The sequence below is a fragment of the Choloepus didactylus genome, chromosome 13 (genome assembly GCF_015220235.1).
Source record: "Choloepus didactylus isolate mChoDid1 chromosome 13, mChoDid1.pri, whole genome shotgun sequence".
Taxonomy (NCBI): Eukaryota; Metazoa; Chordata; class Mammalia; order Pilosa; family Megalonychidae; genus Choloepus; species Choloepus didactylus.
In genome coordinates, this window is record NC_051319.1 from 15,829,146 (window position 1) to 15,841,570 (window position 12,425).

General features: G+C 49.9%; 1 protein-coding gene across 1 annotated transcript in view; it reads left to right on the forward strand.

Annotated features, from left to right (window-relative positions):
- The first annotated feature begins 10,300 nt into the window (after window positions 1–10,300).
- Window positions 10,301–12,425, forward strand: part of JMY (junction mediating and regulatory protein, p53 cofactor) — a 169,093-nt gene continuing 166,968 nt past the window's right edge. Inside the window, exon 1 of the mRNA XM_037801231.1 lies at window positions 10,301–11,359. Within this exon, the coding sequence (XP_037657159.1) occupies window positions 10,328–11,359 (1,032 nt within the window). The 5' untranslated portion in view covers window positions 10,301–10,327. The remainder of the gene's footprint in view (window positions 11,360–12,425) is intronic.

The following is a 12,425-nucleotide window of genomic DNA, read 5'->3' on the forward strand; positions in this document are numbered from 1 at the left end:
CAGCGGACGGCTCCTGTAAGGGCAAACCGCCGGAGTCCAGTGACTCTGACTCAGAGTCAGATAGCGATACTGACGAGAAGGCGGAAGCATCCCCGCTAATTGAGTGGGAGGAGCCTCCCGCCACACCCGTGCGGCCTTCCGCCCCGCCAATGTCTACCGCTGCACCCCCAGGGACACCCCAGCTCCCAACTGACGCCTTGGGCGGTCCCACCAAAGGACCTCGCCGAGAGCTCCCTCTAGTGGCCATGCCCAGTAAATGTAATTATCCTTTGCTGCCAGACCCGGAAACCCCGATGGGTCGGTCAGGGGAGGGGCAACCTTTGCCGTACCCCCCGCCCGAGTATACAGGCCCTCAGGACCCTTTGCCATTAGGTAGTGGTGGGAGACATTTCTGGAGATGGAACCCTTTCACAACATTTAGACCTTTTGGCATGCTGGGTGGCTACCAGCCACTTGAGCCGCAGCCAGTCTCAGAAATGTACCCGGTTATTATCAATCCCCAAGGTGGCAATCGGCACGAATCATATGATTACAAACTATTGAGGGAATTGAGGCAGGCCGTCCATCAGTATGGCCCCAATGCCCCTTATACCTTGAACATGATCGAGAACCTCTCTGCTCTAAATCATACACCCGCAGATATTTTTCAGCTAGCCCGTGCTTGCTTGCCGTCAGGCCGATTCATAGATTGGAAAGCATGGTTTGAGGAGTTAGCTGAAGAGCAGGCCGCAAGGAATGCGGCGGGGAGACGTGGCGGGTGGAATGCTGACATGCTGTTGGGGAGAGGCGCCCATGCCCAGAACCAAACGGGTTTCCCACAAGAGGTCTATGCCCAGATCTTCCGCTGTTTTGTGGGTGCCTGGAAAAAGCTAACAGGTGAGGGAGAGGCTCAGGCCTCACTCAGCAATATACACCAAGGCCCCACAGAACCATTTGCGGATTTTGTAGCCAGGATGCAAACCGCAGCTGAGAGAATCTTCTCAGATCCAGGAGTAGCAGAGACTGTGGTTAAGCAAATGATTTTTGAGCAGTGCAACAAGGAGTGCAAAGTTATCCTGGCACAAAACAGAGCAAAAAATTTGACAGAGTGGGTCAGGCTCTGTAGAGATGCTGGCAGCCCTTTAACTAATGCAGGTCTAGCTGCCATGCTAGCCAGCTCCCTACAGGTGGCTACAAAAAGCCCGAGAACCTTAGGGGCAAAGTCTAACGGATGCTATGGCTGTGGCCAATCAGGGCACTTTAAGAGAGATTGTCCCAATAGACGTCAACCCCCTGCCACTCAACGGTTTGGCGAACCAGGTGCAGCAACCAGGCCGTGTGGCCGTTGCCACAAAGGCCCCCACCGTGCAGAAGACTGTAAATCGGTTTTCGATGCGCAGGGTAGACGCCTCTCTGGCCGCCCCGAGCAGATTCCAAAAAACGGGAAGAGGGGGTCCGCCCTTTCGACGGACCCCCTTGCATGCCATTCGACAACACAGGATCCGATCAAATTCGTGCGTCCCCCGGCTCAGCAGGACTGGACCTCTGTGCCACCTCCAGACTCGTACTAACCCCCTCCATGGGTGTCCAGTTAGTAGGGACCTCCTTCAAGGGGCCCTTACCGGCTGGTACTGTAGGGCTCATATTGGGAAGAGCATCCACGGCCCTGAAAGGATTAACAGTTATACCAGGACTTGTAGATTCAGATTTCACAGGCCGTGCCCAAGTTATGGTTCAATCTCAGCGGGGCACCTTAGTCATTGCAGAAGGTGATAAGCTGGCGCAGCTCCTGCTCTTACCCAGCTTACATGCAGTCTTTCCAAGCAGAATCAGACAGAGAGGGGAAAAAGGGTTCGGATCCAGTGGAGCGATTTTTGAGGGACTCCATATGTCCCTGGAGTCTCGACCTATGCTAACCATTAAGGTGCAAGGCAGATCTTTCTTGGGCCTGCTCGATACAGGGGCCGATCGGTCTATCATAAGACAACAAGAATGGCCCCCCACCTGGCCAACGAGCAGGGCGGAAGAGCCCATTAGAGGAATAGGCCAAATTTCAGCGCCCATGCTCAGTGCAGCTGCCCTTCATTGGGCCGATGAAGAAGGACACCAAGGCAGTTTCCAGCCTTATGTATTAGCCCTGCCTGTGTCTTTGTGGGGAAGAGACATTCTGACCCAAATGGACGTTACTTTAATTAGCGGCTACTCCCCAACCTCTAAGCGACTGCTAAAAGAAATGGGGTATACCCCCGGCAAGGGTTTAGGAGCTTCACTGCACGGACGTGCGGAGCCTATACAAGCTGCCCCCAAGTCTGACAGACGAGGCTTGGGTTTTTCATAGGGGCCACTGAGGAGAGATTCCCACCCACACCTATAAAACTAAAATGGAAAACCGAGGCTCCGGTGTGGGTGCCTCAGTGGCCCTTGCCACAGGAAAAACTTGCAGCGTTGCACGCCCTAGTATCAGAACAACTAGAAAAGGGCCATATCGCCCCTTCCACGTCACCGTGGAACACCCCTATATTCGTAATAAAAAAGAAATCTGGTAAATGGAGACTGCTACATGATCTAAGAGCTATTAACGATTGCATGGAGCCTTTAGGGCCCGTTCAGATGGGACTGCCCCTCCTCTCGGCATTACCGGAGCACTGGTCGATTTTCATCATAGATCTGAAAGATTGCTTCTTTTCTATTCCGCTCCACCCTGAAGACACCCCTAAGTTTGCCTTTACTGTGCCCTCTAGTAATCAAGAGGAGCCCTGTCAACGCTTTGAATGGACAGTCCTGCCCCAAGGCATGGCTAATAGTCCTACCATGTGCCAGCTGTATGTCGCTGCGAAGCTAGCTAGCACTCGGCAGCAGTTCCCTCAAGTGAAAATCATCCATTATATGGATGACATTCTCTTAGCCCATAGAGACACAGATCTTCTTAAAACAGTTTTGTCACATTTAGTCCTTAGTCTTAGAGAAGCTAACCTAGAGATTGCCCCTGAAAAAATCCAGATGACTGACATTACCACTTTCCTGGGGGCGAAAGTCGCACCCACTCATGTTTCCCCCCAAAAGGTGTCTCTCAGGCTAGACAATATACACACTCTCAATGATCTACAAAAACTCATGGGGGATATCAATTGGATCCGTCCATACCTAAAAATACCCAATGTCAAACTAACACCTTTGTTCGACCTGTTGAAGGGGGATTCTAATATAAACTCACCTCGAAGCTTCACTCCAGAGGCAAGGCGAGCACTATGCCAGGTGGAACAGGCGCTCAGTGGCGCTGCATTGAAGAGAATAGACCCTGATGAGCCTTTTGAAGCCTGCGTGCTGCCGACAGAATTACAGCCCACTGCGGTACTGTGGCAGCGGGGGCCGCTGCTCTGGGTCCACCCTGGAGTTTCCCCCAAAAAAGTCCTAGAGCACTATCCTACAGCGGTTGCAGACTTGGCCCTAGAATGCATTAAAAGGGCTGTGCAGCATTTCGGTCAGCAGCCCAAAAATCTCAGGGTGCCTTATTCTTCCCAGCAGCTTGAGATACTCACCGGATGCATAGATCAATGGGCCATTCTCCGGTGTACATTTCTTGGTCCCATTAACAATCAGTTCCCTAAGGCTCCTCTCTTGCAGTTTGTCACCCGGCACCCAGTGATTTTTCCCAAAGTAACCTCTCCTAGGCCACTAGCAGGCGCCCCCACCGTATACACGGACGGCTCCAGCTCTGGAACAGGGGCGTATTGTGTGGAGGGGGACACTCCTAAAACAGTGCTCTTCCAACCACAAAAGCCTCAATGGGTAGAACTGCAGGTTATCATTGCAGTCCTGGAAAGCCTTTCCGAGCCCTTAAATGTCGTCTCGGATTCTGCTTATGTTGTGAACTCTGTACAAATTTTAGAAACGGTGGGCATTGTTAAACATTCCTCTACAGTAAGGACGTTCTTTGCCAAACTACAGGAGGTTATATGGACCAGGCAACACCCTTTTTACATAACCCATATTAGAGCCCACACAGGTTTGCCTGGCCCTATGGCCCAGGGGAACCATAGCGCAGATGTAGCCACTCGACAGCTGCACATCTTTCCGACGCTGGTACCGTATCAACAAGCCCGAGAATTCCATGCCAAGTTTCACATCAATGCAGGTACCCTAGCTAAGCGGTTCAGCATACCACGTGCAGCTGCTCGAGATATTGTCCGAGCCTGCAACAATTGTGCAGAGCAGAGAGCAGTCCCCTCGGTTGGGGTCAACCCTAGGGGTCTCACCCCAGGGGATACTTGGCAGATGGATGTCACTCATCATTCAGAGTATGGTAAGATCAAGTACTTACATGTGTCGGTGGACACATGCTCCCAAGTTTTATTTGCCTCTGCTGAACCAGGAGAAAGAGTCTCCCACGTCATTGCACACTGCCTTGCTGCATGGGCAGCTTGGGGTAAGCCAAAGACGTTAAAGACGGATAACGGGCCTGCCTACACTAGTAAATCCTTCCAAAAATTTTGTGACAACATGGATGTCCAATTAAAACATGGCATCCCCTATAACCCTCAGGGGCAAGGAATCATTGAAAGAGCGCACAGATCTCTCAAAGACTTGCTTAAAAAACAGAAAGAGGGTATAGGCCACGGCCTGTCCCCAAAAGCTCAACTGTCTGTAGCCTTGCTCACATATAATTTTTTAAACGAAAATTCACAAGGAATGACACCTGCCCTGCAACACACCACCCCGAGTCCTCCGCATAGAGGTCTAGTCCGTTGGAAGGATGTCCTGTCGGGGCAGTGGAAAGGCCCTGACCCGGTGCTCAGCTGGGCCAGAGGCTCTGTTTGTGTTTTTCCCCAGGAACCAGGACGTCAACCAGTGTGGGTTCCGGAAAGACTGGTGAGAACCGTGACATCACCTGAAGAAGCCAAGGAAAACCCGTTAAAGTCGATCTCTCCGGGTTAGGCGAGGTTCTACAGAAACTATTGCACAGTGTTTCTTCCTGGTTCTCTTGGCCCAATTTAACTAATTGGATCCTCATTGCAGTGGGATTATTGGTGGGATTAGTCGTTGTTAAATGTTTGCTAGAACGCCTGTTTCAAGCGCAGCAGCAATTGCGTGTTACCACTATGATGGCTATGACTCCCACCTCTGTTACCCCCGATAGTGACCGATTTATTAACCATACCCCTTCCTGGTCACCTCAGGTGGGGCGCTTTGGAGCAAAATTTGTAGCGAATCGCATGGCTGTTTCTCGGGTGTAAAAGGCGACACCAGTAGTCATAATTTTGTCTCAGGTGGGTCTCTAGGGCAGAGTCCTAGTTGTGGCCAGACTGGACCCTAGCCATTGCACAGAGACACCTAGTGACACCCCCGACTCTGGTTACTGCTGTTCCTGCCCCCGTCGTTGTTCCCCAGTTGCCAGGCAAAGCACTGCAGGGAGAGTCACGTTGCTTCCAGCTTACGGACTCTCCGGTCTCCATATGACGTGAGCATTCTGGTTGGTGCTAGAGGCTCCGCCGCTGGATGGCTGAGGCCTAGTCCAGACTCCCCAAAGCACCAAAGAGGTTGTGAACCATTTGGGTTCACGGGAGCACGCTCATCACTGGAGACACTGGGTCAAAAATAAATAAGAAAGGGGGAGATGTGGAAAGCCGCCTCCCGAATCGGGCCTAGCGTATGCGCTGCAGCCTGCTCTAGAGTTACCCCCGCCCATCGAGTGAGCCAAGATGGCGCCTGCATCCTGTTTCCGCATAGTGACGCATGTATCCGCCACCCGCTCCTACCAATCGAAATCCTGTATACGCGATACTAGCCTAGAAGCTTATTGGTTGTTAATTGTGTATAAAAGGTCTTACCCGGACGGGGTAGGGTGAGACAGCCCACAAGGAGCCGTGCCTGACGGCCACATCGAGGCTGCTCTCCCATGAGGCGCCGTGCCCCGTGTGGGAACCAGTAACACAGAATGTTCATCTAGCTGTAGTAAAGGGCTTGCTTTCACAACTGCCGTGTGGTTCGAGTCGTGATTCATGACCAGGTTAGTTCGCGCAGTCTGCATCTCTCTCTCTCCTTCCCTGTTTCCCCTCGCCGGCCGGGAACCGGGGACCGAGCGGGGCAGCGCCGGACAGGTGCCTTTTGGTACTCTCTTGACCAATTGCAACAAAATTTAGCATTGTGGTGGAGGCTACACATGAGTAAAGTCACCAGGGGCTCAGACCCTTCAGACCCTTTTTGGATGAGAGTTTGAGATATACTACCAAATAAGCCACTGAGACCAGAAGAGGGTGAAGGGGACTTTAGAATGGGTAGTGGGGAAGAAAGATGATGATTATCAGTTGGGGCCATGACCATAGCAATGGAGACTGTAATTGATCCCACTAACCTCCCTCTTTTAAGTTCCCCCTCAGGAAAAGTGGCCCACCAGAGCCCTGGAGGAGCTGCTCCCCAAATGTGTTATGGAGAAGTGGATCCACACAGCATACAAGGTAAACTGTGGCAGATATGATGTGCCGCTCAGATCCTCCTTCAAGAAAGCACTTACTGCTCAGCTGTAAGGAGTGTAGTTAAGCTGACAGCATCCAGCAGTTAGTGTCTTTGGAGATAGCTTCAGGTTTGCAGGTTATGCTTTTTTTAAAGATGGTCCTCAGCCATTTACTGAGCAAAGGCTAACAATTTCAGGGTATTCTTTGCCCTGAAGCTCACTGCTAGACTAGCCTTCCCAATCCTGCCTTCTGCCCCTTTTCTTTCACAGGCTTGGTCCCCCACAAACCTTTCCATTGCTAATTTCTTTTCAGTGCCTGTTTCTGGGAGAATCTAATTGGCACAGGAATGGATTTGGAATCAGGCCCTTGAACTCAAGTCATTCCCTGATCCCAACCCTGGGATGTGTGACCTAACTAATCAGAGCTGCTGTTTGCTTACATGTAAAATTAAAGATACTTATTCCCTTCTGTGCCCATTTGAGACTGTTGTGTACCACAGGAAAGACTATGTTCGTTTGATCCAATCTGGTGGGTGCAAACTTATTGTGGGTGGGATATTTGACTGGGTTGTTTCCGTGGTATGTGACCCACCCAATTGTGGGCAGGACCTTCTGATTAGATTATTTCCATGGAGATGTGACCCTGTCCATTCAAGGTGGGTCTTAATTAGTTTAGTGGAATCCTTAAGAGAGCCAACACAGACCCAGATATTTGGAGATGCTAAGCTGAGATGAAGCCCAGAGTTGCCCCGGAGAAGCTAAATGAGAACCCACAGATGCCTAAAGAGAACTCACTGGAATCAGAAGCTGAAAGCAATACAACCTGGGAGCAAAGGACCAGCAGACGCCAGCCACATGCCTTCCCAGCTGAGAGAGGTGTTCTGGGTGCCATTGGCCTTTTCCTCAGAGAAGGTATCTACCTCTTGTTGCCTTAATTTGGACATTTTCATGGCCTTAGAACTGTAAATTTGTGAATAACCCCCCATTATAAAAGCCAATCTATTTTTGGTATATTGCATTTCTGGCAGCTTTAGCAAACCAGAACACCTTCATACCTTTATTACATGATTATTGTGAGGACAAAATGAACATTGTGAGGACCCATAGCCTGGGGCTCTGGCCCCTCTTCCATTACTGAGATACAAGTAGCCACCTTCATGACCAAGCAACACCCCCCCCCCCAGGGGGGGCATTAAAACTTTCCTTCCTTAATCACTGTTAGTGGTCAAATCTTGGGAGACCTAGTTGTAACCAACTCTTGTGAGATCCTGTTATAACCAAATCTCGCAAGAAACTCTGTTGTCACAAACCTTTATAAGCCCCTCTCCCACCCTTGGCACTTCTCTCTCTGTCTCTGTCTCTCTCTCTCTGCAGAATGGTGGAATGCTGACTTCACTCTCCCAAACTGCCACCATCAGGAAAAACCTCCTCGTTTGTAGGTCCCTAATTAAACTCATGGGTAACTCTGTGCCAAGTGTGTTCTTTGGTCTTGGGGCTAATCTGGGTTGGAACAAACATGTACATGAAAATGCTAAGTAATTTGAAAATTGCTTTGTAAACTATTATAATTTTAATAAAAGGCCTAAAGAGTTAAAACATTTCCCTGAATACGTAACAATCCTCAATAGTTAAAAAAGTTTAGAGATAATAGTTTTCAAGTCCTTTCAAGGCTGGTATGGTGTATGTGGTTTTTCTGTAGCTTTATTTATTCCCAGGGAGTAATTTATACACTCAGAGATCTTGTCTGACAATCAGATATAGACCTAAATAAAGGATAGTAGAGTACTACAGTAACCTGCCAGGGGAATTTTGTTTTGTTTCTTTTCATTTCTAGGATAACAATTACTAAAATAGAGTAAATAAGAAACACTGAAGCCTCTCTCTTTTGAGAAGACAGTGACCAGAGTATTGGGGGGAAAATACTTAACCTCTGTGTGACCACAAACCAATTTTCTCTAGCACCATTGTGAGACATAATTTTGTATCTGTGGATAAATATTGCAATTTTAACATATATGTAAATAAAAATCTCTCAAACATATTCTGTAAGCATTCATTCTCAATATTAATGCTTATCAATACTGTATTGCAAGAAGATAGTGATCATCATCAACAACTTTTTACTGAAAAAACTTGTAGTAGCAACTTTTTAACAGAAGAGAGGAAATTCTATAATGTCCATTGTTTATCAATTCAGATTTGTAAAGGGTTTTCTCTCTTCCTGACTTTCAAAAGGTTTTTTGGTTTGTGTTTGAGGGTTAAAAAGTTCACAGCTGCAAACCTTGAAAGTCTGTTGTTCCACACAAAGAACCATTAAAACTTTAAAAAACCAAAGTATCTATCTATCTACTTATTTATTATGTCTAGCTGAGTGACAGGGCTAAAACTTTTGGCTGTTTATTCAGATGTCAGTACAATACTGAACCACATATGCTAAAAATGCAAAGTTAATTTTGGAAATGCAGATAAAAGTTAAAGAACAAATAATTCCCATGGTACTTTGCTGTGGGTGTAGAAAATCGTCAATATGAATTACAAGCTAATAGGAAAGAGATAGTCAATTATACAAACTGTATTATAAAATTTACTGGCGAATTTTAAGAATGTTTCATCCTAAGTTAGTATGGTGGCAGAGTTCTTCAGATTTATATGGACTTTTTTTTTGCATTCGGGAATTCTGAAGATTGAATAAAACGTCCAGAGGGTTCAAACCCAGTGACCTCGAAATGAGGTACATAATGATGAAACTTGAAGAAACACGGATGGACCGAAGAGTGAACTTTGATTCTATCAGGACATGACAGAATTTTCATTTTATTTTATTTTGTTTTGGAGTACTATTGGGTTATCTTCACAAACCTTCCTTTCATACCTTAAATTGTCTCTAAGGGTGCTGGGGAGAATACAACAGTCTGTGAAACCTAATAAAATTCAGCATATAGTTTAATGTTACAGGGGTCTTTTTTTCTGAATAGAGGAACTATCCATCCCGACTCCCGTAGGAAAAATGTAGGCAAATTTACATTTCAGGGTCCCTATGAATGCCTGGAGTTCGAAAAGTCTCAGTTCCTCCGCTTTTGTTCCTCTTTTCCTGGGTTCGGAGGCCACCTGTCCCTCAGGGCACACCTGCCACTCTCACAGCCCTCTGTGACGGCAGCCGGCAAACCACCGGCTCCCGCACTCGGAGAAGCTAACACTGAACGAAAGCCGGCAGCGCCATCGCCGACGAAGAAGGTGGGGGACGCCGAGAGGCGGTGCCGGCACAGCCAGCTGGCTGCGCGCGCCGCCGCCGCGTCACCAGCGTGCGGCACGTGCCCGTGTTTACGTCCCTCGTGGAGCCGCCGACGTCAGCAGCCGAATGGCAACATTGTGGCGATGCTGAGGCGCAGAGTTTAGGAGACGCGTCTACATGTCAGGCCGGCTCCGGGTGGCTGGGAAGCGGAGGAGGAGGGAGCGGGGAGATCGCCGGCGCGAGTGGCGGAGACGAACGGAGTGCGGTCCCCCACCACGGACCGGGGCGCAGGATCCGTGCCTCACCTCCAGCGCGCCGCAGACGCAGCACCGCGGCCTCACTCGGGGCGCCAGGCGCAGCCGCGCGGGGGGCGGCCCGGTCGGGCGCAAGGCGCCAGGGGCTTGTAAACAGATCCGGCCGCACGTGACCATGTGAACTACCTGCTCCGGGGACGCGTTATTGTCTTTCCCGAGCCGCGCCACAAAGGAGGGCGGTGGGTCCGAGTGCCGAGAGATTGACGAGAAAGCGAGGAGAGCCGGCCGGGGCTCTAAGATGGCTGAAGGCGCCCAGCGAGGGTGAAAGGGGGGCTTGGCGCAGCCAGCCTCTGTCTCTCCGAGCGAGCAGGGCCGGCGGCGCCTCCCCCGCGGTCGGGCGCCTGAGCCACCATGTCGTTCGCGCTCGAAGAGACGCTCGAATCGGACTGGGTGGCCGTGCGGCCCCATGTGTTCGATGAGCGCGAGAAGCACAAATTCGTCTTTATTGTGGCCTGGAACGAGATTGAGGGCAAGTTTGCCATAACTTGCCACAACCGGACGGCCCAGAGGCAGAGGAGCGGCTCTCGGGAGCAGGCGGGGTCGCGAGGGGGCGCCGAGGCTGGAGGACCAGCGTCCGATGAGATCCGCGGACCGGGCAGCCCGGCGGGCAAGGGCCGGCCCGAGGCCACTGCCTCCGCGTCTCTGGGCAGGAGCCCAGGACCCCGGAGGAGCCCAGCTTGGGTGGAGGGCGCCTCTTCGCGGAGCGCACGCAGCCTTCGCGGGGACCCGTTGCTACGGAGTTCGGCTGGCAGAGGAGCGGAGAGTCCTCTCAGGAGCCCAGTGCGGGCCAAGTCTAGCCCGCTCCGGAGGGAACCTGCAGCCAGAGATGTGGTTGGGTCCTCCGCTGCGGTGGCCCCGCCGGCGCCCGGGGAGGCCCCGGTGACATCCGTGCGGGTGGTGAGCACCTCTGGGGCGGTCTCCGAGGAGATAGAGGTGCTAGAAATGGTGAGGGAGAACGAGGCAGTCTTGACGCTCTCGGACTCTGGGCAGCCGCCGCCCGCCGCCGACCTGGAGTCCTCGGCCGAGGAGTGCAGCTGGGCCGGGCTCTTCTCCTTCCAGGATCTGCGCGCCGTGCACCAGCAGCTGTGCTCTGTGAACTCGCAGCTGGAACCGTGCCTGCCCGTGTTCCCCGAGGAGCCCTCGGGCATGTGGACCGTGCTGTTCGGGGGCGCCCCCGAGATGACTGAGCAGGAGGTCGACACTCTTTGTTACCAGCTGCAGGTCTATCTGGGCCACGGCCTGGACACCTGCGGCTGGAAGATCCTCTCCCAGGTCCTCTTCACCGAGACCGACGACCCAGAGGAGTATTATGAAAGCCTCAGTGAGCTGCGGCAGAAGGGTTACGAAGAAGTGCTTCAGCGGGCCAGGAAGCGTATCCAGGAGGTAAGCTTGTCTGGGCTCCAGTCATCGCTTTTGGTTACTCATTGCCAAAGGCCGGAGTCTGGTTCTGGGGTGTGCGCGTTTGGGATGCTTGTTTCTCTGGACCGGGAAAGGGAAGAAGAGGGCTTCCTGACCTTTCTCCCCCTTCATGCCTTTCAGTGGTAGGAAAACCATGGCTTTCGTTAATTGGCTTTAGGTTGCCTCTCCCCATTTATCGCTTAGGTTCTGTGTAGTAAGTGCTTTCCGTTTACTACTCAGTACTGGTAATAAGATTAAAGCTACTCAGAAAAAAAAAAAAAAAGGTATTCTGTAGACGTAGGGAAATGAGCATTACTCTTTGCCCCTAAAACTGTTTTCGGCAAAAACTGCCCAAATATCAACCTTTCTTTTCTTGGTGTCATGTTTATTTACCCAAAATAGTTTGTCTTAGGTAGCAAAGTTGACCTTCTGTTTTTTTTCTCTATATGTAGTCTGGCAAATTTTAAATCCATTTTCCTCCAAATGAGTGGCCTGACCAAATGAAATAACGTCAACTGACAGTTGGATGCAAATGGATTTTTAAAGGTTTTATACACACTTCAAGAATATCTCAAGTCTTTACAGATGATTTGGGTTTCACTCCTGTTTTTGAGAAAAAAAAGGTTTTGGGCAGAATTTATTATACTTTTTATAAGTACTGTAAGAGTAAAAAGAGTGCAAAAGCTTTTTCAATTGTCTGATCCTTAAAAATCAAAAAATAATGGGGAAAATGTCTGAATTGAGTATACATATGGAGTTCCACAGTGTGTAAGATAGATGTAATTTGAGACTGAGCTTATCTAACCAGGTTCTGCCCAAGGAACTTTACTTGAGTATTTAAAAATATACTTAATTTCCCCTAAATGGGTACTGACTTTCTCAAAGAAATTTACTATTTTAGTATTAGTTCAGATTGAGGTTAGAGTTGGGGTGATTGAATGTCTCTTTCATGGTGTATGTACGTATCCCTGAGATTGTGGTGTCATATCTGTTACCTTTGCTTGTGTGTGTGTGTATAAATATATATAAATATATATATATATATATATAA